Here is a 25,693-nt window from a genome sequence, read left to right on the forward strand (position 1 = left end):
AGTTCCCTCAGCCTCTCTTCACAGGGCTGTGCTCCAGACCCCTCCCCAGCCTTGTTGTCCTTCTCTGGACACATTTGAGCATCTCAACATCTTTCTTAAAAGGAGGGGCCCAGACTGGACACAGTAATTTCACCTCTCAGCACTGAGACACATTTGATACATTTGGAAAAGGGCAAATTTCTATATGGAAGTCCAGAATTAAACTGGTGTTGCATGCAATTTAGTCACTTTGTAAGGTGCCCACACCTTAGAGCAGTGAAAGATGAGTTAAATCTCAGCTAAAGTGTTGTGGGTTTGATTTTGTTTTTGTTTTGTTTCATGACAGGGAGTTGTTCAGAGTTTTCTTCTTTCCCTAGTTCTCATCTGGCTGGGTGAAACCAAAGTTATCTGGTTTGCTCCAGTGAATTTTGTAATCATTTTAGCTGTTACCATGAAGATGGCCAGTTGGAGTCCTTCCACAGTCAGTAAAAGCAAGCCTTAACTTGTGAAGATGACAAGTAATGAACACAGTAAAGGAAAAAATCTCTGAGAGAAAAGGTTTTATAATAATAAAAAGCTCAGTGGCACTTCCCTAAGAGGGAGCAACTGTACAGGGAAATGTGAAGCGTTTCACTGCATGAAAGTCTTATTCAACCTACCAGGGAATTCCCCACTGGAATGGGAAATGTTATCTATCCTTCTGCCTGGAGAGAGAAAGAGAGTAGGAGCTTGCTGGAATTAAAGGTCACACAAAACACCATCTGGAGCCATTAATTTTGAATATCATAACTAATTATCTTTGAGGAAGAAGTTTGTGAGGTTTCTCCAGCAAAAGAGCTGAGGGTTGGAGGGGTGACATGCATGTAATTAAAACACATCGAAATTAATCTCAAGTGCTAAATAAAATTATTATTCAAATCTTTATGAGGCTGGCAGATTTTTTCTTTTCTTTTTTTTTTTTTTGTCACTGTGGGCTGCTTCCTTACAGTGCAGCCTATGCAGGCAAATTTCTAGTGTTCCATTTGTAGTGTGATGCAACCTCATAAAACTTTTAGGTGAAACCAATGGGAAGCAGTGTCTCTTTTAACTTAGTTTTTCTTCTCATCTATGTCATACTGTGTTGGAGAGGAGAAAAAGTGCAGCTGGTGCTCTCCTGTTCTTTTATGGAGGAGCAATCTATAGGCCTAGATCTGAAATCTTTTAATCCTAGGCCTGAATGTGAAAGCATTTGATCTGTAGGAGCAAAGAGAAGAGCTGACATTCCAAAGAAGGTTACAAAATCCCACTATTGTCCTTTTAAAAACATAATGTGAAAACCATAAGGAGCTGAGAATCTCTCTCTTTGAGCTGAAATTAAGATGCAGCATTTGAAAATGAGAAGGAAATCCAGCTAACTAAAACAGGAGCTATAGAATAGAAAGAATAGGATCAGTCAGGGTTGGAAGGGACCACAAGGATCATCCAGTTCCAACCCCCCTGCCATGGCCAGGGACACCTCACACTAGATCAGGCTGGCCAGAGCCTCATCCAGCCTGGCCTTAAACACCTCCAGGGATGGGGCCCCAACCACCTCCCTGGACAACCCACTCCAGGCTCTCACCACTCTCATGGGGAAGAACTTCTTCCTCACGTCCAGCCTGAATCCCCCCTTGTTTCTGTTTTTTTCTTAAGGTGTTGGCAATGGTGGTGGTGAAGGGAGGGAAATGCAGCTGGCAGCCCATCCCAAGTGGTGTTCTCCAGGGCTCACTCCTGAGTCCAGTTCTCTTTAACATCTTTATCAATGATCTGGATGAGGAAAGTGAGGCACCCTCAGTAAATCTGCAGATGACACCCAGCTGATCTGCTGGAGGGTAGGAAGGCTCTACAGAGGGACCTGGGCAGGCTGAGGCTAGTTGTATGAGGTTCAACAAGACCTAGTACCAGGTGCTGCACTTAGGTCACAACAACTCCATGAATGCTCCTGGCTTGGGGCAGAGTTGGTTGGAAAGCTGCCTGGTGGAAAACAGCTTGTGGATGTTAGTTCATAGCTGGATGACTGTGTGCCCAGGTGGCCAAGAGAGCCAACAGCATCCTGGCCTGGATCAGCAATAGTGTGGCCAGCAGGAGTGGGACCCCCTGTACTCAGTGAGTGTACACTGGTGAGGCCACACCTTGAGTACTGGGTTCAGTTTTGGCCTCTCACTCCAAGAAGGTCATTGAGGTCCTAGAGCAGGCCCAGAGAAGGGCAACAAAGTGTGGAGAAGAGGTCTGGTGAGGAGCACCAGGTATGGGATTGTTCAGCCTGGATGAAAGGAGACTTAGGGGAGACCTCATTGCTGTCTACAGCTCCCTGGAAGGTGAGGGTTGCTCTCTTCTCCAGAGTAACAAGCAACAAGAGGCAATGGCCTCAAGTTGCACTAGGGGAGGTTTAGGCTGCACATAAGGAATGCTTTCTTCCCTAAAAGGGCTGTCAACCTGAAACAGGCTGCCCATGGAGGTGGTGGAGACCTCATACCTGGAGGAGTTTCAAAGCCATGAGGCTGGTGAGACACTGGCACAGGTTGCCCAGGGAGGTGGTGGAAGCCTCATCCCTGGAGGTGTTTAAGGCCAGGCTGGATGTGGCTGTGAGCAACCTGATTTAATGTGAGGTGTCCCTGCCCATGGCAGGGGGGTTGGAACTGGATGATCCTTGCGGTCCCTTCCAACCCTGACAATTTTGTGATTCTAGATGTGGTGTGTGGGACATCGTTTAGTGGTGACCTAGTAGTGCTGGGTTAACAGTTGGACTTGACAGTCAGAGAAGGGTAGGGATTGGAAGGGACCTCCAGAAATCATCTAGCCCAGATGATCTTAAAGGTCTCGTCTAATCAAAACAATTCTGTGATTCTGTTCTTTGACTCATGCTGAAATATGTATCTCTGAGGTTTTTTTCTTTTAGATAATTATTAAAATCCCAGGGTGTTTAAAATATTTTAAATATAAAGCGACTCCATATTCTCTATTTCATGAACATCCCATATCTGAAAACACTCAGCATTGTATTAAATACTAATTCAGCAGTTTAGTATCTAAGAAGGTCATGTTCTTGCCCAGGGAGGGATTTGATAAACTTTGTTGTGATTTAAATGTCTCATTTTAGGTCATGTGAGCTAGCCTAGTAGAACAAAATATTCTCAAAACTCAAATCAAGGCAAAGCATCAATACGGTCTTTATTTATTTAATAAAATCTAAAACATGTCAAATCAAACTTCTTAGTCTAGTTTCCAGTAGCCTTTTAAAGCCTTTTTTTTTTTTTTTTTTTGGATAGAAGAGCAGACAGTGTGCTATCTGGTATTCATCCTGTTTGTAAACTCTGTGTAGCTTCCAAACTCTCCAAGGTACAACAGGATTTTCAGAAGTGGCCTTTTGCTTCAGTCTGTACAACTGGTGTGTGTTTGGTTCAGCTGCTCAAAAGGAAAATATAAAAGAGGTAGTCCAGATCCCACCTAAAAAATTGATAGAAGGTCATTAAGCCATAAATGAAATTCTTTTTTCATAAATTGACCTGTGACAAGAAATGGAAATAAGAAATATTTCTAGCAGTTCAAGGATGTGCAACTAGAGTGCCAAAATTCTATGTGAATTTGGGCTGAATTTATGAAATTGCCTTTTCTAAGGGAAACAAGTTAGACAAGAGATGCCTGAAATGGTAAACACAGGGGTGAAGCAGCCTCCCAGCAGGGGTAAAGGACAAAGCATTCCCCATATCTGCAGGAAATCTGAGTTATTGCTCTCCTCTGCCTCAGGAAATCCAAACCTACATTTCCTATATGCTATTTCAAAGCTTAATGAGGAGATCAGAGGGTAATTTAGAGTGGTAGATGTCTATTATCTGTGGCTGGTACTATTTTATTTTAAGTAAACAAGCATTTGCTGCTATTAATCTGAATTATAGCTTGCTTGCTTCTTGAGTGGATGCCACAACCCCTACCAGCAGTATCAGATTCTCACTGGTTTTTGCTTGCTTTGAGTGAAAACAGAAACTAGAATAAGGAAAAAAACACACAGGAAATACAGCACTTGTAAAGCTTTTTTACTTAAAGATAGGTAAATAGATTTGCTTCAATGTAAGAATTGCTTGGAAGAAGTCATGTCTTTTCTGGGCAGTATTTGCTCATGAAATTTTGAGTTTGGATCTGGGATGAGAACAGAAATAAATACTTAAGTTGTCAGGAATCCTATTTGCAAACCACCTTATTTTGGTAGCTGTGATAATATTGCCTATCCTTGAGGTCTGTTTTGTACAGCACACCATCCCACTAGAGTTTCTTCAGCTTCTGCTAAAAACTACTCATCATGGAAGTATTTTCCACTGGGCTTCAAAATTAAATATGTTTTACCAAACCTAAGTAAACACCACTGAATTAAGCATGCTCTCCATGCCAGCTGGAAATGTGATGCAAAGCTTTCATCATTCCCCTCCCCCCCCGCCTTTAAACAGTTTTTGCTACCTCTGCCCCTTAAACTGCATTAACAGAGTAGGTATTTGATCAAACTGCATTATGGACAGAGTAGTATTGTTCTTTGCTTTCCCCCCACCCCCTGTTTGTAACTAGCAAATCCCACTATTCAAACCCTCCTTGTTTATGTCTCATGTTGGCATAATGACAATTCAACACATCACAGGCATGGACAAGCAAGAGCTTTAGAGTCCTGAAACAATAGTGGTCCTTTGACTGCCAAAGCTCTCCTGCTCCCTAGAAACCTTCATTGCTGAGCCCTCATTTCTAGAGTCAGTTAGTTTTTGAACTGTTAAAACAGAAGAGTTGATCTGCTCAGGGAAGAGAAAGAGCAGCCGCAAAATACATTTCTATTTGTTAAAGAATTATTTGTCTTTTTTGTGTGTAAATGTGGTTTTGCTTTCTGTGTTACTACGGTCTGGTGTGTAGGTAGGCTGGATATGGCAGAGGAAGGGTCCAGAAAGAAACCATTAATTGAAATGGCAGTAACATGTAGCTGCTTAAACCATCAACATCTTTGTTGATCATGGAAGAATGGCGCTGTAGCTCTGGTACATGGCTAGACCCTAGGAAATGAAAAGTCTCTTATTTGTTCTTCACCTGATTTGTTACATGTGATACAGATTTGATGGTGCTCTAGTTGGGGATGGACCTACTGACTGCAGGGGGGTTGGACTAGATGACCTTTAAAGGTCCCATCCAGCCCAATGTAGTCTATGATTTAGTGGATTTAAATGGGGAGATGTAAACTGGACATTAGGAAGAGATTCTTTCCAGTGAGCGTGGTGAGACACTGGAACAGGTTGCAGAGGGAGGTTGTGGATGCCCAGTCCCTGGAGATGTTCAAGGCCAGGCTGGGTGAGGCCTTGAATAACCTGGACTAGTGGGAGGTGTCCCTGCCCATGGCAGCAGGGTTGGAACTGGATGATCTTTAAGGTCCCTTCCAACCCAACCCATTCTATGATTCTACAAAAACAAAAAGATGATGCTTAAGGTCCCTTCCAACCCAAACCACTCTAGGATTCTATGCTTTTTCTCTGTTTCCCAGCTTTGCAAAGTTGCTTTTCCATGTCAGTGAGTTGCCAGAGGCTACATGAATGTGAAATAAACGTGATCTTTAGATTAAAGGTGGTAGAAAATGCGAAAGTAGATATAGCTTAAAATATATATGTTCTCAGATATCTGAAACCCAGTGTTCTAATGTATTTGATTTTCTGTACATGGGAAGGCTCAACTCTTAGAAATAATGCTCTTTGTTGCTCTGTGAGTACAGTCATGGCTTGGATGGATTAAAAAGGTGTGTGTGGGAGAAAGGAACAGAGCAGGTGGATAATGCCTGTTTGCTGAGTTTCTGAAACACAAAATATAAGAAGCAAAACAGCAATATGAGCTCATTTATATAGACTGTGGGTTTTCTCTTAAGCTCTTTCTTTTGTTTTGCTGTATTTTACAGTTTGCCCAGCTGGTGTCTGTCTACAAAACGTTGGGCCCAGAGAAGTTCCCTTTAATTGAGCAGACGTTCTATCCGAATCACAAGGAAATGGTAGGTGCAAATCTCACTGCTGACTTTGCTTACTGTCTCTGTAAAACAGGATCTGTAAACACACATTTCCCCCATTTGCAGTCTATTTCATAAGCTATTTTGGGAGCTTTCAGAGAGATGAGACTGGGTAAGCACTTGAAAGCGTTGTGTTGCTTAGCTGAAAGACTTTTCAGAGTCAGAAGGCAGACATTTTTCAGCTAACCAGCTTGAGCTCTGAAAGAGACTAAATGCTTATAAAGATACTGAAAAACTATTAAACTACAGGAGTTGCCTCAATGGCTTATTTTCAGCCTAGTCCTTTGTAATATGTTCAAAGTGTTTATTGTCTTTGGAAGTGATGCACAAGGCTATGTGCCTATCTGGAGATCTTTGAAATCAGGGTGGCTGGGACTTTTGATCTTCCTGTACCTGAGCTGATGTTGATTCCCAATCCTTTACAGGCATAAATGCATTGATAAAAATAACATTAATGACCTTTACTCATGACCTGTCTTAGGCTGCAGACATTCTTTTTTCTCTCTTCTCTTATGGTTTGGTTCTAAACAGAAATTCTTTTTCTGAGCATGTTTATCTAGAGGAAACACTACTAGCACTGAGAGAAACTGCAGGGAGGCTTTTTGCTGGTGGAAGAGGTTAGCAGAGGAGCATCAGTAATTTTTAGAATCCAGTCCATTTAGCGTGTGTCACACAGCTGTGACTCAGGTACCACTGCAAGGTCATGAGGAATATGTTTAGTTAGCTGTTTATCCAAGGTCCCCAAGCTGTAATTGCTGTGTGCATGTCTTGAGAGTCTGGCTAGCACTTCGTTATCATAGGTGGCATCTAAAATAAACCTCAGTGACAGCAGGTGACTAAGATTTCTTCTGAAGTCCTCTGTTTCCTACATTTGTCTCATCTTCTGGTACTAAACACAGCATGGTGCAGTTCTGCTGTGGTTTTTGGTGTGTCACAGAAGTGCCAGGATGGCTCTTCACACCTCTTTCCCAGTTCTCTCTGCTTTCTTTGGACTGGTAAATCACAGATGTTTTCACTTCTCACACAGGGCACTTTGGAAAAGAGCTTGCACCATGGTATCGTATTTAGTGCATTTGATACATAGAAGTTTTGTACAGCTGAAGGGGAAGGGTACTGATCTGGAGTAGCAGATCCAAACATCACAGAATTGTCAAGGTTGGAAAGGACCTCAAGGATCATGTAGTTCCAAACCCCTGCCATGGGCAGGGACACCTCAAAATACATCAGACTGCCCAGAGCCACATCCAGCCTGGCCTTAAATAATTCCAGGGATGAGGCTTCCACCGCCTCCCTGTTCTAGTCTCTCACCACCCTTATGGTGAAGAACTTCTTCCTAAGTCTAATCCAAATCTTCCTTCCTCTAGATTGGATGCATTCCCCCCAGTCCTATCACTCCCCAACACCCTTAAAAGTCCCTCCCAAAGCTTTCTTGTAGCCCCCTTCAGATACTGGAAGGCCACAAGAAGGTCTCCTTGGAGCCTTCTTTTCTCCAAACTGAATAGCCCCAACTCTCTAAGCCTGTTCTCATAGGAGAGGAGCTCCAGCCCTCTGATCATCCTTGTGGCCCTTCTCTGGACACGTCCCAGTACAGATGTCCCAGACAGTTACATTTTCCCAGGATGGAAGGAGTTTTTGTTGATGGATTTGCCAGGGAAATGTACAGCTTCATAAAGTTCCTATTTTATTTTATTTTTTATGCAAAGGAAGTGTTTTATGCCTTAGGAATTCATTCACAACAGGTGAAATTGAGCAACATCTCTTAATTTGCAAGATGCTTTTTTAAACCAGTAACAAGTTTGATCTGTCTTTATTTCCCTGAGAATATCCAGGATTAGATCTGGTTTATCATTTCCTGAGCGCAGTTTTTCTTCTTCATGATTTTGTCAGCTATTATTCAGCCTCACCAGAGAAGTGATGATGGCATCAAGCCTGCCCAGAGTTCAAGGAGTATCTGGACCATGCTCTTAGTCATGTGGTTTAGCTTTAGGTAGTCTTGTGAGGAGTGGGAAGTTGGATGTGGTGATCTTTATGGATCCCTTCCAACTCTAGATATTCTATGATTTTATTAAAAAAGTAGGGGTTTAAATGCACTGATAAACTGCAGGTCACAGAAATAAAACCTGCTGTAGTTCTGAGACAAGAATGTGTTAGCTTTCATTTTTCATATGGGATGACCCTGTAGAAGATCTAGCAGTTTGACTTCAAACAGCTGTCTTGAACAACTGATTCAATTCACATTCAGTAATAGGACACAAACAAGGGACAAGTGGAAATGGCCACAAGTTGCACCAGGGGAGGTTTAGGCTGGGCATTAGAAGACAGACATCTGTGTACATGTCTGAGCTGAGGGAAATGATTCTTCTTGAGTCCTGGAACTTTCTTCCCTGCCTGAATGATGCATTCTGTGACATATGGTCCCCAGCATCCCATTTGTCCTTGTAAGAAGCTGGCCAGTCTGGCAGTAGGACATGAAATTCAGAGGGATGATTCCGTAGTGTTAGGACAGGAGAGCTACAGTTTGATTAATCACCTTCCAGCCAGCAATGAGACCTCCTTGCTCCCTACAACTCCCTGAAAGGAGGTTGGAGCCAGCTGGATGTTGGTGTCTTCTCTGCAGTAACAAGTGATAGGATGAGAGGAAAAGGCCTCAAGTAGCACCAGGAGAGGTTACGTTGAATATTAAAAGAAGCTTCCTCATTGAAAGGGTTATCCAAGACTGGCTCAGGCTGCCCAGGGAGGTGGTTGAATCCCCATCCCTGGAGGTGTTTCAAAGAGGCAGAGGTGTCGTGCTGAGAGACATGGTTTAGCCCCAGAGTTGGCACAGTTAGAGAATGGTTGGACTTGAAGATCTTAAAGGTCTTTTCCAACCTATCTGGTTCTCTGATTGTAAGCAAAGCTGCTTAGAAGGCACGTTTTGCTTAAGAGTAATACAAATGTTGGAGTGGGTTTTCTGCCCTTCCTTTCTCTGCATTGCTCGTTAACATCTGAACTGAGAAGCTGTCTTTTGTTTGAACTTTTGAATGCTGAGTAATTGTTTTCACATATTTCTCCATAATGAACCCTCATCCAGAGAAAACCAATGCCTTTGAGCATTGCAGTGCCATACCTGGGTTAGAGGTGCTGTAATGGTTGTGAGGAAGCTGTGTCGCTTGGATTTTCCCTTCTGAAGACATTCTTTGGAACCTTTTAGCCTTAAAACTAATCAGGCAGCATGGTCCAAGGTAGCATTTTATTCATATTTCTAAAATGGGCTGTAAGATCATCTAGATATCAGAGACTTCTAGTTGATGAACTGAGATTGTGTCATGCAATCTAAATTCTGTTGGCCTCAGAACACTTTGTTACTAACTGGCCTCATCTGTGTTTACTTTTACAGAATTTGATGTTCACAGTTTAAAATAATTTTTGTTTTGTGTTGTATTCACTTCTTCCCTTCTTATTCTGTAAATGGTAACCTCGAGCTCTCTCCTGCTCCTCCAGTGCAAATCAGTTGAGGCGAGAGGAAGCAGAGTAAAAGGTCAGGTTGCTCTGAGCAACCTCATTGAGTTGAATATCATAGAATGTTAGAGGCTGGAAGGGACCTCCAGAGATCATCCAGTCCAACCCCCTGCCAGAGCAGGATCATCCAAGGTAGTCCACACAGGAATTCATCCAGGCAGATTTTGAAAGTCTCCAGAGAAGACGACTCTACAACCTCTCTGGGCAGCCTGTTCCAGTGCCACTCTCACTGTAAAGAAGTTTCTCCTCATGTTGAGGTGAAACCTTCTATGTTCCAGTTTGCATCTACTGTTCCTTGTCTTATTACTGTGCGCCACCCAAAAGAGCCTGGCCCCCTCCACTTGACCCCCACCCCTCAGCTATTGATAGACATTGATCAGATCCCTCTCAGCCTTCTCCAGACTAAACGGCCCCAGGACTCAGTCTCTCTTCACAGGGGAGATGCTCAAGTCCCCTAAGCATCCTCATGGCTCTCTGTTGGGTTCTCTCCAGCAGGTCTCTGTCTCTATTGAACTGGGGAGGAGCCCAAAACTGGACACAATATTCCATGTGTGGTCTCACTTGGGCAGAGCAGAGGGGGAGAAGAACCTCCCTAGACCTGCTGGCCACACTTGTCTTGATGCACCCCACGGTGCCCCTGCTTTCTGCAGGTGTTTGGACTAGATGGCTTTTAATGATCCCTTCCAAGCCAAACCATTCTATGCAAGGTCCAGATCTCTGTGGGCTGAGTTTGGAGCTGAGCATGCGACACTCAGGTACTGTGATGCTTTGGCTTCTTCAGCTTCGTCTGTCACACAGTGATGATTTGTACTGAGGCTCTAGGCAGCAGTAAAAGGTAAACAAACAAAGATGCCATTCCTTTGTGTAAAAATGGAGCTGCTTTAATGAAACACTTTTGGAAACAGAAACATTCATCTCGGACTGATTAAAACTATACAAAACGCCGTGAGGCTTTCTGAGCTCATTGCTAGTTGAGTCATATCTGCAGCCTTTCCCTCAGTAATTAGTTCCCTTTGTTTCACTACATTCCCACCTCTTATGTTCTCTGTCATGAAAAAACCCAGCCAGCTTTTTCAACATAACGGTTGGACAATTTAATTAAAACTTAAGTGGAACTCTGAGGAAAAGGCAGCGATGTTCAAGGGGATGTTTTTTCCATCATTCACCTGCACAGCCTCCCTCCTCTGTTCTTTTCTCTACCCTTATCATATGAGTAATTTCCAAATTAAAAGCAAATGCTGCACAAGGCTGGATTTCTACTCTACCCTTTTGTATAATGCATACACAGCTTCCAGAAGGAAAAACAAAACGTTGTAAAAAATAATCTGCTGTTGATAATACATCAATGCCACTGGAGTAAAGATCTTGAGAGGAAAATAATATATTTGGAATTGTTGTATTGTAGTGAATCCATTTCATAATCATTCCCAGTGCTGCATCTCAGGGAAAACAAACCATCATTCTGTTTTGTAGAGCTTTTCTTACCATATTTATTGAGATGGGTAAAAAAAAAAAAAAAAAAAAGAAATATATATATATATCTTTGCACTGTCCATTGTGGGAGGTTTAGTCAGCTTTATGCTCAGGCAGAAATGAAACTGGATGGCCATTCTTCTAAAAACACCTCATATGGGATACTTTATGGCAGATCAGGCATAAAAATGCTTTTTAAGGTGATTATGGCATACAATTCATATTACAGTCCATAAATATTGCAGGAAACATTTCACAAGGTATGTAACAAAGGCAGTCTGACCTGAGTTAGTTGAATTTAAGGCCTAATTACTATAAAACTGAAACAGGTTAAAAAGCAGAAAATATCCATTTGCTGCAGAGTGCTACTCAAAAGACACCATTACATCAACATGGATTTGGAAACAAATGCTGCACTGTACATGGACTGAATATTAATTAGCCCTGTGCTGGAGTCAGACTCTGGATGGTTATTAAGCTCTTGCAGGCTTGTCTAGGAATTGGTTTGGTTTGACCTGAGGACATAAGGCTTGGGTTTGAAGTCTTTCTGTAAATTGGTAACTGCACTGACAGCAAATAGCACTGCTGATATTGACTCTGCAAAATCTATTCATTTTTGGAAGAAAAAAAGCTTTTTAATTTAATTTCTGTAGGTTGGATGTTAGGAAGAATTTCTTTCCTGAAAGAGTGGTCAGGCTTTGGAACAGGCAGCCCAGGGAGGTGGTGGAGTCACCATCCCTGGAGGTGTTCAAAATTGAGTAGAGGTGACAAGGTGACACTTTGGGGCATGGTCTAGCAGTGATGGAGGGATTGGGTAGAAGTGTTGGACTTGATGATCTTAGAGGTCCAAATTAGCATTAGGTGATTTTTTTTTTTCTTTAGCAATGCAGAATATGAGCTAAGTTTGACATCTGGAAGCATAAATATGTATGGTGTTTTAATTCAGGGATGTACATTAAAACAGCAAAACTGATTTACAGTAAATAAAAAGAGAAACACTGCTCAAAGGAATTATGGCAGCCATCCCTGTTTGCCTTCATTAGAATTGTGAAATTTTAGCAAAAAAAAAAAAAAAAAAGCGAGAAAGAATCTTTATTCTCACAAACCTGTTTCCAAACCTGTCCTTTAAGTATGGATTAATGCAGTTGTCAAAATCAACATTAGAAAGGTGAACAGAATAGATCCCCAAAACTATTTATGCAGGTATTTTTTGCAAGTCTGTGTTGTATATGCAGTCCAACATATCTTAGGATGTGCCAAGATACATGGGAGATGCTTAATTTTATGTCCAAAGTACTGCTTCATTGAAGTGAATGGTATCAGAGCTGCCTCTACACTTACAGATGTGCTTATGTTCTGTGCAAGTTCAAGTCCAAATGCTTTTATAAGGATTGGATAGCAAATAGCCTAAAGGAACTATTTGGAACACTGGACCCTTGAACCTTTGGACAGTAACAGCTCTGATTCTTGATGAGCCCACAGGCTGGAAATGTCCCACTGTGGTTAGCAGGCATGAGCAAAGTGTTTGTGTTAAACCTTTAAATAGACCAAATCAAACCAAACAAGACCAGAAAGGGCTAAATCTCTGCCTGTTGTTCTACATTCTCACACGAGGAACACATGAGAGTGATTCCAAAACTGGAATGAAGGGAAAGGAACTCAGTGGAGAAAACTGAAGAGAATAAAGTGTGCCAGAACTGGCAGCTATTACAGACTCATACCCTACGTGGTGGTGCTTATCCCATTTCTAGCACACAAGCAGTTGGACAACTGTCTGAACTTTGGCATTTACTGATGTCACTTCTCAAGTTTTACCACTGTGAGCTGAATTGCTTTTGTACACTTAAATATTTGTGAGAGTGGTTACTCATTACAGTAATCAGTTCAGAAAAGACACTAAAACACTCCATTAAAAGCAGCTTGTGATGCTTTTCTAGTGTAAGTTCATAAGCTATGAGGACAGAGTGTGATGGGTAATTGTGGATGAAAAATTCATGACTGTGACTGTAAATAATGAAATGTGGTCAAATATTTGAGAGCTTTATAGAAATCACCTGTGGTGTAAGTTATTCAATACCTATTGCATAGATTTTCACATGAGTTCCTAAAGGCAAGGTTCTAACAGTGCTGAAACCTAGGGACCTGGTCACATATAGAGAGAGGCATTATCAAGCAATGCAACTGCTATGGGGATGGACATGCTTTCTGTAAATATAAGCACTTTTAGAGTGTCATTATTACTGTGGGTTCCCTAAAATGCTGAAGCATTGGAACATCTCTTTTCTTTCAACAAGGTATAGCTGGTCCACAGGAATAGTGGATTGGGGAAGAGGATTTTGATTATGAAGGGGCTTTAACCTCCTTATCAATGACAGTTACAGCTCTCTAGATAAAAGTACAACATAAGTAACATGCAAAATATGGAGCACAGATTGTTTTAATCACAGAAGTCTTCAACTTGTTTCAACAGATGAGGAAACAGGGATCTTTGAAGTCTTTCTTACAGCACATAGTTATAATACTTTACATATACACTGTACAATAATTCTTTTGTATCAGAAGACTTTCATACAGGAAAAAAAATAGTTCTATAAAACATTCTGTAGTTCATCAGAGAGATTTGGAATAAAACATGGGGCTCTCTTACTCTGTAGGTTAACAGAAAGAGGGGAAAAATTCAGGCAATTCTTTTGTTCTTGCACATTCGTATTGGTAAAAGGGAAGCTTGTTATGCCGGAGAGGACACAGAGGACCATTCTCAGCTTGAGCCTCTCTGTACAAAGCATAACTTTACAGAGTAGCTACCTCCAGGAGATTTGTTCCTCCTCTTGCATGAGTGCCAATTCCATGGACTCGTACTTTAGCTGTACAGGACAATTTGTGTTTGTTTCTAAGCAACAGATACATTAGAGGATGGCAGTTCGAAGCTGTGAGCGTGCAGTGTTTGATGGAATTAGACTCCAAGGCTTTTTAGGAAGTGATCGTTTTAAGGTTCGCTGATATCAATAAACTCTTTCTCTGGCGGAGGACCACCTCGGTACCAGCTGCAAGTGCCATCACTTCTCTTGATGCAGGCATAGTGCTTGGCTTGGTGCCCGTATAGCTTTCTTTCTATCAGCCAGTCTGTCCAGAGGCACTCGTTTGGTGCAGTGATTGAGCAGGGCACCATGTAGCAGGTAGTAATCTAAATGTGAAATAAAATGTTAGTTCACAGAATCACAGCATTCTGGGGGATGGAAGGGACCCTTGGGAATCATCCAGGCCAACCCCACCCTGCTAAAGCAGGGTCACCCACAGCAGGCTGCCCAGGATCACAATGTCCAGGTGGGTTTGGAACCTCTCCAGAGAAGGAGACTCCACAACCTCTCCAGGCAGCCTGCTCCAGGCCTCCAGCACCCTCACAGCAAAGAAGTTTCTCCTATGTTTAGGTGGAACCTTCTGGGTTCCACTTTGTGCCCACTGCCCCTCGTCCTGTTACTTCTTCCAGTAGTTCAGTCTGAATACACTGAAAAGAGCCCAGCTCCATTCTCTTGACCCCTGCCCTTTAGCTATTGGTCAGCATTGGGAAGATTCCCCTCTTCTCCAGGCTAAAGAGCCCCAGGTCTGTCAACCTTTCCTCCTCACAGAGATGCTCTAGTTCTCCTCAGCGTCTTTGTGACCTCCACTGAAGTCTCTCTGGCAGTTCCCTGTCTCTCTCAAACTGCGAAGCCCAGAACTGGACCCAGTACTCCAGCTGTGGCCTCACTAGGGCTGAGTAATGGGGAGGAGAACCTCCCTCAACTTGCTGGTCACACTCCTAATGCACCCCAGAAGACCACTGGCCTTCCTGTCCACAGGAACACATTGTTGGCTGATGGTGAACTTGTCCACCAGGAATCAGAGGGCCCTATTTGTGAACCTTCTTTTCATCAGGTGCCCCTCAGCTGTGCTGCTGCAGGGAGTTGCTCCTCCCCAGGTGCAGGACTTTACACTTGCCCTTGTTGAACTTCTGAGGTTTCCCTCCACCCAACTCTCCAGCCTGTCCAGGTCTTGCTGAGAGGCAGCACAGCCTGAGGGGTTGTGAGGCACTCAGTACATTGCAGGTTTCTTTGCAGTGGAATTTATTCTTAAGTGATATGAAATATATGGTGTCTAAGAGAACAGTTCCCACTAGTGAACCCTGTTAGTACCTGTAAGATGAGCTCCACCATTAGTGTTTCATTCTGTACTTACTTTGCAGCCACAGCCCATTTGATATCTCTGATTCAGACTCTTCTTTTGAGACAAGGATAAATCATCCCATGGTTCAATGTAGTTGCATAAATGGATGAGGACTTTACCGTCACTTAAAATTTGGCCTACAGCATGGAACAGAAGAAAAACAAGGCAAGCAAATCAAAGTGTTTTCTAAACACTGACATCAATTACAAGAATACCCAGAGTTTTTAACTAATTGCACCAAATGAGTCATATTTCATGCTGCTTTCCATGAATGCAGTTATCACTGAGAGAACTCTTCTGCTGATTGCATGCAGAATAAATATAAAGGATTTAAGAAGGCTATTTGTCAAAAGATGCTGATAATCAGCCAGCAAGGGATGGATAAAAATGCAGGAGTATGCTAAACTAATTTTTAGGGCTCTATAGAAAAATAGATAGAAAAGTCTGTAGGTCTTTAGAACCCCAGATTTGCATGCAGGTTGTCTCTTGTAGCAGGTTTTCATCTCTGGGAAATCAATCCTGTTGCTTTTAAAGAAATAGTGATGGCATACCTCCTCTTTCCTAATTGCACAGTTACTGACTATGGCTGCTTTGAAACTGCTTTAAGATTGTTAGATGCAGGATGGAAAATAAGTAAGATGACAGCACTGCTTCAGCTGTGCACGCTTTGTTCCTTTCAGTGCATTTGTATCATTTAATACATAAGCACCTTGGTTTGTAACAAGGGTTGGCATAGTTTTGCAATGTCTATCTAAATAGTTCCTTCCCCTTTTAGAGGTAGATAGATTTTGTTATATTTTACCTGTCAAAAGATACTGTTTTTTGTTGTTGGCTTCTAGTTTCACTCCACAGAGTGATGAATCAAAAGGGGTATAGACATACTGGACATCCTTCAGCTTTTCAAATCCTTTAAACATCTGAAAATTGCCAGAAACAGAAAGTCAGTAGTGGAAAACAAACATGACAGAAGAAACCCCAGCTGCAAACAGCAGCTGGAAGAAATGTATAGTGCACGTATACCATGTACAGTCCAGTTACACTGTGTGTACACCAAGAGGTGGAGGCTCTTTAGAAAGGCCTCAAAGTCTAAACTTAGAATCATTCATAGAATTGTCAGGGTGGGAAGGACCTCAAGGATCATCTAATTCAAACCCCCCTGCCATGGGCAGGGACACCTCACACTAGATCAGATTGCTCAGAGCCCCATCCAGCCTGGCCTTAAAAACCTCCAGAGAGAAGGCTTCTATCACCTCCCTGGGCAACCTGTTCCAGTGTCTCACCAGCCTCATGGTGAAGAACTTAACATCCAATCTGAATCTACCCACTTCCAGTTTTGCTCCATTCCTCCCAGTCCTGTCACTCCCTGACACCCTAAAAAAGTCCCTCCCCAGCTTTCTTGTAGCCCCCTTCAGATACTGGAAGGCCACAAGAAGGTCTCCTCAGAGCCTTCTGCTCTCCAAACTGAACAGTCCCAACTCTGTCAGCCTACCTCCATAGGAGAGGTGCTTCAGCCCTCTGATTGTCATAGTAACTACGTGAAATTAGTTGAGAAAACACCAACAATTAGTTGGTTCTTCTCTACACTAAATGAAATATTAATTTTAGAAGGAAGTCAGGTCTTAATTACTTTAAATTGTAAGTTTTTCAATGTGCTTTTTCGGTGTCCTTAATGGATCCTTAAAGCTTTCTCTCCAATTTAGATTCTTCTGGTGTCTTCCATTTAAGAAGTAACAGAGAGATAATGTGCTGCAGTGTTGTAAGAGGTAAAGATTTCTCAGTGTATCAATGTGGGAAATTTGATCTTGATTGTGTGAATTTTGCCCACTGCAACCTTCTCAAATAACTGCTGCAAAAATGGGATCCAACTCTTACTGTTTCTCTCCTACAGCACCAAAATAGATTGGTTCAGGACAAGAGTCCCTAGCAGTGCTGAGGTTGGCTGCTCCTTTGCTGGCATTTCCAACCATGAAAATGACTCCTAAACAAGCCATTAAAAATATCAAAAGGAATTTAATTGCGTCCAAACATGAGAGGGAACCATAAGATGCTAATCAACCTCAGAATGCCTGTCAGCACCTAACATGACATCACTGGAAGGCCAGCACTTTGGGGGCCCCACGCAGTGACTTCATGCTGTGTGTTGACAGCTGTGGACAATTGCAAGGCTCACAGCTCCCAGGGGCAGGCTCTCCCAGTTGCAGCTGGCGTCACTGGAAAATGTGTTTGTGTTGCTCACGTTCTCTCAGGAGATTTAAGTAGTACAGGGCACTAGAAGGTACACTGTAATATGTTGATTTTTTCCTGAAGCTTTATTTATGGAATAAAAAGAGCCAAAGTTGTTGTCATTGGCCTTCTGATCCAAAAATATTAGATGTGAAGTGGAAACGCTCAGTAGAAAAAACAAACGCAGCGAACCCAGTGAAGGCAAACAAACAAAACCCAAACCAATATTCTGTACAAAGCAGCAGTGAAAGTAATGGAAAACACATAATGATGGAAATGTGCTCAATTTAATTAGAGCAAAGTAGTCTAAACCAATATGAAGTTCTCAGAAGGATGCTCAGATGAAGAAGCAGGAGGAAGCTGCCCAGGTGCTGGGCAGAATCTGCCTGGTGATAACCCAGGATGCTAGCAGGAGCCTTCCTCCTCCTAGCAGGGCCTTCCTCACCCTACCAATGAGAGGGGGTTCCTGAAATGTCAGTCCCCTGCTTCTGCTGTGCTTGTATCTGCTGTATTCAGAGTGTAGATACTAAACACAGTGTGTAGTACATAGTAACTATGTGAACTCTGCAAGTTTCCTCTGACTTGTGTCTCTCCACACTCAGAAAAGTTTGGTTGGGCTACTGTGACTGTCTAGTAGGATGCAAATATTTAATACCTCTTCACTTGATCTAAATTAACTTAAGAGGCGTTATGTCTCCCCCTTTACTCTGTTCTGGTGAGACACCACCTGGAGTACTGCGTCCAGTTCTGGAGCCTCTATTACCAGAGGGATATGGACATGCTGGAAGGTGTCCAGAGAAGGGCCACAGAATGATCAGAGGGCTGGAGCACCTCTCCTATGAGGAGAGACTGAGAGAGTTGGGGCTATTCAGTCTGGAGATTCCGAGGTGACCTTCTTGTGGCCTTCCAGTATCTGAAGGGGGCTACAAGAAAGCTGGGGAGGGACTTTCTAGGGTATCACATAGTGATAGGCCTGGGGGGAATGGAACAAAGCTGGAAGGGGGGAGATTCAGACTGGACATGAGGAAGAAGTTCTTCGCCATGAGAGTGGTGAGAGCCTGGAATGGGTTGTCCAGGGAGGTGGTTGAGGCCCCATCCCTGGAGGTGTTGAAGGCCAGGCTGGATGAGGCTCTGGCCAGCCTGCTGTAGTGTGAGGTGTCCCTGCCCATGGCAGGGGGGTTGGGACTGGCTGAGCCTTGTGGTCCCTTCCAACCCTGACTGATTCTATGATTCTATGCAGACACCACAAATTGAGTTAGCTGCAAAAGAGAAAGATAAATATCCATAGTAGCTTGTAATGGAAATTTGGATACTATTTTCTCAAAGGCTGCAACAGGCTCACCAAGGAGGTGGTTGAATCCCCATCTCTGGAGGTGTTTCAGAAAGGCAGAGATGTGGTGCTGTGGGACATGGGTTAGTGCCAGCCTTCACAGAGTTAGAGAATGGTTGGGCTCAATGATCCTAAAGGTCTTTTCCAACCCAAGTGATTCTATGGTTTAAGTGAGTTTGGTGTTTGTTTTGTTGAGGGTTTTTGGTTGCTTGTGGTTGGGTTATTCTGCAAGTAACAATCTGACCTATCTTGAGTTTTGACCTAGATATCTGGTAAAGCATTTCTTAAGATTGTAATCCTCTGTTTGATTCTGTCAATCATACTGGTTTTCTCAATCATATTCCCTCGTCTCCTAGCAGTACGGATACTTCACAAAGACGTAAGATGGCTTGAGTCACTTCTGCACTGTGTGGTCCATGTGAGACTCTGGTGAGACTGGATTGAGGTAGGAAAATAGGGAGAGAAACTGGGAAAAGAGAGAGATGTGAGCCTGATACTGAAGTCTGTATTGGCACTATCCCTGTCCTCCTGAGGTCTAGAACTATGGTATAGCTATAGCCAGTACACAACTATTGTTTTAAGAGCTTTTTTTAAGACTATCTGTATTACTTTAAGTGTCTCAGACATGTTTCTGCAATAATAATTGCACTCTTCTATCTTTGCTATTCTCTAAGCCTTTTCAGCCATATCATGTTATTTTTCTTGGCTTTATATAGTGATTAATATCTGCCTTTAAATCTGTGTGCATCATTGTGAAGTGCAGATACTGTTGTGTTTAGCTTAAATACCTCCTCTTCTTCCCAGTGGTAAGGGGACTCCATCCTCTTGTATCACAGAATCATAGAATGGTTTGAGTGGAAATGGACCTTTGAAGGTCATCTAGTCCAAACCCTGCAGTCAGCAGGGACATCTCAACTAGATCAGGCTGCTCAGAGCCCCATCAAGCCTGACCACAAATGTCTCCAGGGATGGGGCCTCCACCACCTCCCTGGGCAACCTGCTCCACTGTTCCACCACCCTCATAGTAAAGAAGTATGAAAAGGTTGATTCTTTTAGAGGGCCTCCATCTAGTCAGCTTGTGAAAAAAAAAAAATTAGTTAACCATTTTGCTTATACCAGTTTAATGTGGTAAAATGTGATGATTTCGTGTGTGACAGGAATATTTTGGGCCTTAATTCCCTGCTCTGATAATACAGGACAAAGTGTCTCAGAAGCTAATGGCTCTGTTTTAATATTTAGCTGGCTCCTCACAATAAGTATGATGAAAACAATAGAAATCAGTAACAATACTATTATTAACATAAAGATTCCATTGCAAATGAATCACATATTTTCTTCTCTTGAATATAATGCTGTAAACATTGCAGTAGTTGAAAAAAACATATGGCAATGAGGCATAGGGAGTTCCATGGAAATATGAGGAAAAATTTTTCCCTGTGAGGGTGACAGAACTCTGGAACAGGCTGCCCAGGGGGGTTGTGGAGTCTCCCTCTCTGGAGATGTTCAAAACCCACCTGGGTGCATTCCTGTGTGATCTGCTCTAGGTGACCCTGCTCTGGCAGGGGGGGTTGGACTGGATGAGCTTTTGAGGTCCCTTCCAGTCCCTACCATTCTGTGGTTCTGTGATTAACGTGCCAACACAGAGATATAAAATGAATAAAGCATCATTATTCAATTTTTTCTTTGTTTCTGAAGATGAAGAACAAAATAATCAATATTTCTGTCCAAAACACCAATGCTTAATCCTAAGCCTAGTGTACTGGATTGAAAATAACAGAAATATCCTTTCTTTGACAGAAGAAGCATAAACCAGCCCCACTAATCTTACATGTCCAACAACCCGTTGTGCATATAAATGAGAAACAGCAGCATGTTGCTGAATTTACAGTTGCAGTAAAATGTAACCTGCAGGAAATGCCTTTCTTTTCCAAGAGGGGAGAAGAATTGCTGAGGGAAGTGTGAACATGTGTGTGCCTTAGAAAGCATTCACCAAAGCTCATTCTGAGCTGGTAAGCATATTTTAGCTTGGGAGACCTCACAGCTCAAAAACTGATCAACAAGTCTATTCTTACCTTCTATGTTATATGAGGCAGATTCTTAGCATGTCACCCCAGTCCTGTAAATATTTATGTACAGGGTGAGCCAGAAGCACACAACCAGTGCCTGAAAGGGGCCTACAAGAAAGCCAGGGAGGGATGGTTTAGAAGGGCTTGTAGTGATAAGACAAGAGGGAATGGATTGAAGTGTAAGAAGGGCAGGTTTAGACTGGAGATTCGGAACAAATTCTTTACAGAATTTCCAGAGTGAGGCCCTGGGACAGGTTGCCCAGGGAGGTCATGGATGCTTCCTCTCTGCAGGTGTTCAAGGCCAGGTTGGATGGTGCCTTGAGCAACCTGGGCTGGTGGGAGCTGTTCATGGCAAGGGGTTGGAACTAGATGATCCTCGAGGTCCCTGCCAACCCAAACCATTCTATGTATCTATGGATCTGACAGTGTAAAGACCATTTGGTTTATTTATAACTGTAGGGCATCGAATTTACAACATGAGAAATCAGTCTGTAAGCACTCAAGAGAAAAAAGGCTGTAACAGGGGAAAAGAGAATATTCTATCATTTGACATATGCTGGTTATTTAGAGGCTTTTATATGTTGTCACCTGAGGGAAATGGTGTTATAGAGTTAGTGCTCTGGTCAACCAAATTCTCAGGTCTTCAAAGCCTGAGATAGGCAAACAAGGTCACTGATCCTTGAGGCTCAGCCTGAAGATCTCTGACAAGCTGTTTCTCTGATGTTAGCAGTAGGGCTGTGAATTGTTCACCCAATGGAGGCAGCCAAATCTGGCCACCTGGATACACCATTGTATTATTTTAATTGATGGTTTACAAGCATAAGCTACTTAAAATTTCTCATTCTCTTTCCTTTTGTAAGTTCATGTGGACTTTCAGGTGATATCCGTAAGAATTTCCTCTTACACTTTTAAGTTGAAAGTGAGGATTTCTCAGTAATGTTTCAGTATACCCAGTCCTGCTTCATTTTTACCCCTATGCCACCTCTGAACTATATGCTTAGCATATACCAGGTTCTATCACTCTTTGTCAGTTCCTGTGTAAGGGGCACAGACAGAATTGCCATTATGGATTTGTGTCTGTGCCAGGCTGATTTTGCCAGCTATTCCACCAGAGTCACAGTTTACTGAAGATCTTCTTCACTCACCCATTCTGTGCTGCACACGTTTCAAACAATTTTTTTTTTCTATTTCTTCTGTTGGGTTTGTTAGAGACACTGAGCAAGGGTCTGGGTCTCCCTGCAGCTGAGCAGCCCAAGTGCCAGTGTGGAACCTTCAGCTTCAGCCTCTTCTTAGCTGTTCTGACCTGTCTCTCTTTAAGCTTCCACAAAATCACAGAATTGTTTAGGTTGGGAAAGACCTTTAAAATCATTGAGTCCCTCTCTCAGGTTTGTCCAGTCCTAGCTGACTTGCCTTCTGAAGCTCAATGGAATTAAATAAAGATCTCTGAGTGATGGCTGAGTTCTGAATAGACCTCCACTTATGGAGATATGGGAGAAATTCCAAACCATCTCCAATATGTGAATGTACTGCAGAGATTTCAGTGTGCTGTTACTGAAGCACAGGATTATAGACTGAAAATAACAACAGAGACTACACTTCTCCTTCCTTTCTGTGTTGAAGTGTAAGATGATTTGCATTTCTATAAAGTTCTAAAATGTTGCAGGGTAGCAATAGAAAATTCAAGTGCTAATGGGAGGAAAAAGAATTGCTTTGATATTTATATGCTTATTCCTGTAAAGAAACATTCAAAAATACTCTTTTTAGGTTGAGAAGGCAGAAAGTGGCAGCTGGTGAAGGACTTGGGGGCTTTTTTTTTAGCAATGGAAAATGAATTGGCTTGTTGAGGTTGCTATAAAACTTAGACTGAAGTCATGTGTGATAACCATTCTTGGGTATATTTTGAGATGTTGTTGTTTTCCTTGTGGAAGTCCTGTGGGCTGATCTGCTGATAGAATTTGGAGAACTGACATCTCTTTTAAAAGTATGTAGCCGTTCATAATGAGCTACTTGAGTGTTCCCTGAAAACCTAACGCTACAAACCAATGCAAATAATACAAAAGAATATTCCATGATGAAACAAAAAAATGAGATAAAACCACCTGGAAACCCTAAAACAAACCAACACCCCTGCCCCCCCACACATCCCACCTCCCAATGCACACTCACACATTTTAATTGTAAGAGACTCCCCCTCTGTTTTGCACTCCAAAACAGGTAGATTGTAAATGTTTTTTACATCACTGAGGGTTTCATAGAATCACAGGATGCTTTTGGTTGGAAAAGACCTTTTAAAGCTCATCCAGTCCAAGCCTTGTGCAGTCAGCAGGGACATCTGCAACTAGAGCAGGTTGCTCAGAGCCCCAGACAACCTGACCTGGAATAGTTCCAGGCATGGGGCTTCTCCCACCTCTCTGGGCAGGCCAGGGTCTCACCACCCTCACAAAACCCAGATTTGTTCCTTACCTCTCATCTGAATCTCCCTCTTTTAATTTCAAACCATCGCCTCTTATGCTATTGCAACAGGCCCTGCTTCAAAGACTGTCCCAATCTTATCAGCCCCTTTAAGTACTGAAAGGCTACAAGAAGTTCTCCCTGGAGTCTTCTCTTCTCCAGGCTGAACAACCTCACTCTCTCAGCCTGGCCTCACACGAGAGTTTCTTCATAGAGTCTAATGGTGACTTGAATGGGATCCAGATGTACATTGATTACTATGTCTCCTTATTGGAGCTGAACAAATAATGGACTAATCCCATGGGATTCTGAATGCCTCTAGTGCTCCTTCTTCGTGTTTGCTATCCTAGCAACATTCTTGCACGTGAGTTTTTGTTTATGTGAGTATCAGAGAAGGACTCCTGTTTCTGCAAATATCTCTCTTCACTTTTGACCAAAGATCCTTGCTGCTTCACCTGGAAATGCTTTCCTCTCTTTAAGAAAATTCTGCATCATCCAGTCAGAGAGCTGTTGTATCATAATGCAGTGTAGAGGATCAAGTAACCACCAGAAGTAGCAATATATTGAACATCATTCGTATCCTGAAGTATGTTTTCATAGAATCTTCATGAGACAATTGTGAAAAACACAAATTTTCATCAAAATATATTTAGCAAGCAACTCACAAATCTCGGAGCAGCTTTGTTTCCTTCTCTTCCCCTCCCCCCCCCCCCCCCCTTTTTTTTCCCCCCAATTCCTGCTGTGATTTATTCTGTGCAGTTCACCTGGCTCTTAACCTTACAGGCAACTGGAGCCTTCTCCATCTTAAAGCACTTAGGGCTCAATTGTAGTCAATTGTTTATCAGCATTGAACTTCAAAATAGCTAAGTGATTCCATGTACCTTTATTTGTTTGATTTCATACCGGATCATTTTGTGGGTATCAAGAGGATCATCACTGGCAGGCACCACCTTTTCACTGATTATTTTAGCTCGAATTACTGTAAAACAGAGAAAAGGGGGGAAAAGGTTTGAATGCAAATACGCACATGCCTAATTTTACAACCAACAGTGGAAATCAGACTGATAGATTTTAACATTGCTTTTTGCACTTTATCCAGAAGTAGATTTTGAGGCTTGTTAATGTAAGACCATTAGATTTGAGTTAGCTCCTGACAATGAAAATAAGTGACATAAAGCTCAGTTTCCATGAACTTGAATTGAATTCTGAATTAAGTTGCCACTCAGTTTTGGCAAAGAAAAAAAAACCCAAAACTCTCCTTTGAAAGACTCAAATCCCATCAAATTTTAGCAGAGACCCATCATTATAATCAGTGAGCAAAAGGGAAAGGACACTTCTGCTGAAGACAGAATAATCGTTGATCAGTTGAAGAGACTCGAAGCTAAAAGACTGTGCCAGACAAGACTAAAGCATCAATTTGGAGCGTGAAATCAGAAGACAAGAGAGAAGAGTCATTCTTTCACCTGAGTCTGGATTTAAGCAGTTTTCTTGCAATGACACATCACAAGTTTTGTTAACCTGTATAAATTCATTATTCCCCCTTTTGGTAATTTCTTTCTTGTTTTTGACATTTTGTTTCCTATTTAGAAAAAGAAAGGGATGAGATTTTTTCTGAAAGAAGAAAAGATTTTCCTATCTGAGGCATGAGGTATATGCTGTTTAAAATACACCAGATACAGAGAGTAACAGGATTCTAAAAATATGGGATATGACCAAAAATTTCTCTGGGGACTTGTATTCCCCAGAAGTATTGAGAGTCCTGATTTTTTCTCAGTTCTGGATGGCTGCTGTCACAGCTCCTCTGCAGGTGTTGCACTTGTTAGAACCATTTGTGTCTGTATGGAGGGGTGCTGGCAAAGGCTGGAGCAATCAACTCTTAAACCCCACTTCAACAATCTGCTCTTGGACAGAGATGGATCTGTGCAAGGATATCTACATCTGCAGGTGCAAGAGAGATCAGGAAATCTTCTTCAGTATGAAGGCAACTCTCAGGCACCTTCTTTTTTCTTGTTTTGAATTTTCATTATAAAAGGAACCATTCTATCAAATTTAGTATGATAAAGGCATGATGTTCCATAGAATAAGTCAGGTTAGAAGAAGTCTCTGAGAGTCTTGACCAGTCTCCAGACTGAGAATGCTCAGGGAAGTGGCCAGCTAAGCTATGAGTATCCTCAAGGATGGAGATTCTGCAGCTTCCCCCAGCCCCTCTTCCAGGGTCTGACCACTCTTAGAACCACAGAACAGAATCATAGAAACATTGAGCCTGCAAAAGACCTCTAAGATCACCAAGTCCAAATCAAACACCATCAACCAAACACCACTACACCTACTCTTACCGTGAGATCCTCATACTTCACTGAAAGAATTCAGAGGAAAATACTTGGCATCAAAATCATGGCTTTCAAAAAAAAAAAAAAAAACCAAAAAAACAAAACC

The 25,693-nt window shown here is 42.3% G+C and overlaps 2 protein-coding genes across 2 annotated transcripts in view; one reads left to right on the forward strand and one right to left on the reverse strand.

Annotated features, from left to right (window-relative positions):
• SYN2 (synapsin II) overlaps positions 1-25,693 on the forward strand; it is a 246,843-nt gene that overhangs the window by 121,188 nt on the left and 99,962 nt on the right. Inside the window, exon 5 of the mRNA XM_054387663.1 lies at positions 5,912-6,001. Coding sequence (XP_054243638.1) covers positions 5,912-6,001 — 90 coding nt within the window. The remainder of the gene's footprint in view (positions 1-5,911; positions 6,002-25,693) is intronic.
• The window catches only part of TIMP4 (TIMP metallopeptidase inhibitor 4), a 36,070-nt gene continuing 23,792 nt past the window's right edge, over positions 13,416-25,693 (reverse strand). Inside the window, exons 2-5 of the mRNA XM_054387664.1 lie at positions 24,139-24,236; positions 15,990-16,104; positions 15,200-15,324; positions 13,416-14,171 (exon numbers count right to left, since the gene is read on the reverse strand). Of these exons, the coding sequence (XP_054243639.1) occupies positions 13,974-14,171; positions 15,200-15,324; positions 15,990-16,104; positions 24,139-24,236 (536 nt within the window). The 3' untranslated portion in view covers positions 13,416-13,973. The remainder of the gene's footprint in view (positions 14,172-15,199; positions 15,325-15,989; positions 16,105-24,138; positions 24,237-25,693) is intronic.

This window comes from Indicator indicator, chromosome 15 (genome assembly GCF_027791375.1).
Source record: "Indicator indicator isolate 239-I01 chromosome 15, UM_Iind_1.1, whole genome shotgun sequence".
Taxonomy (NCBI): Eukaryota; Metazoa; Chordata; class Aves; order Piciformes; family Indicatoridae; genus Indicator; species Indicator indicator.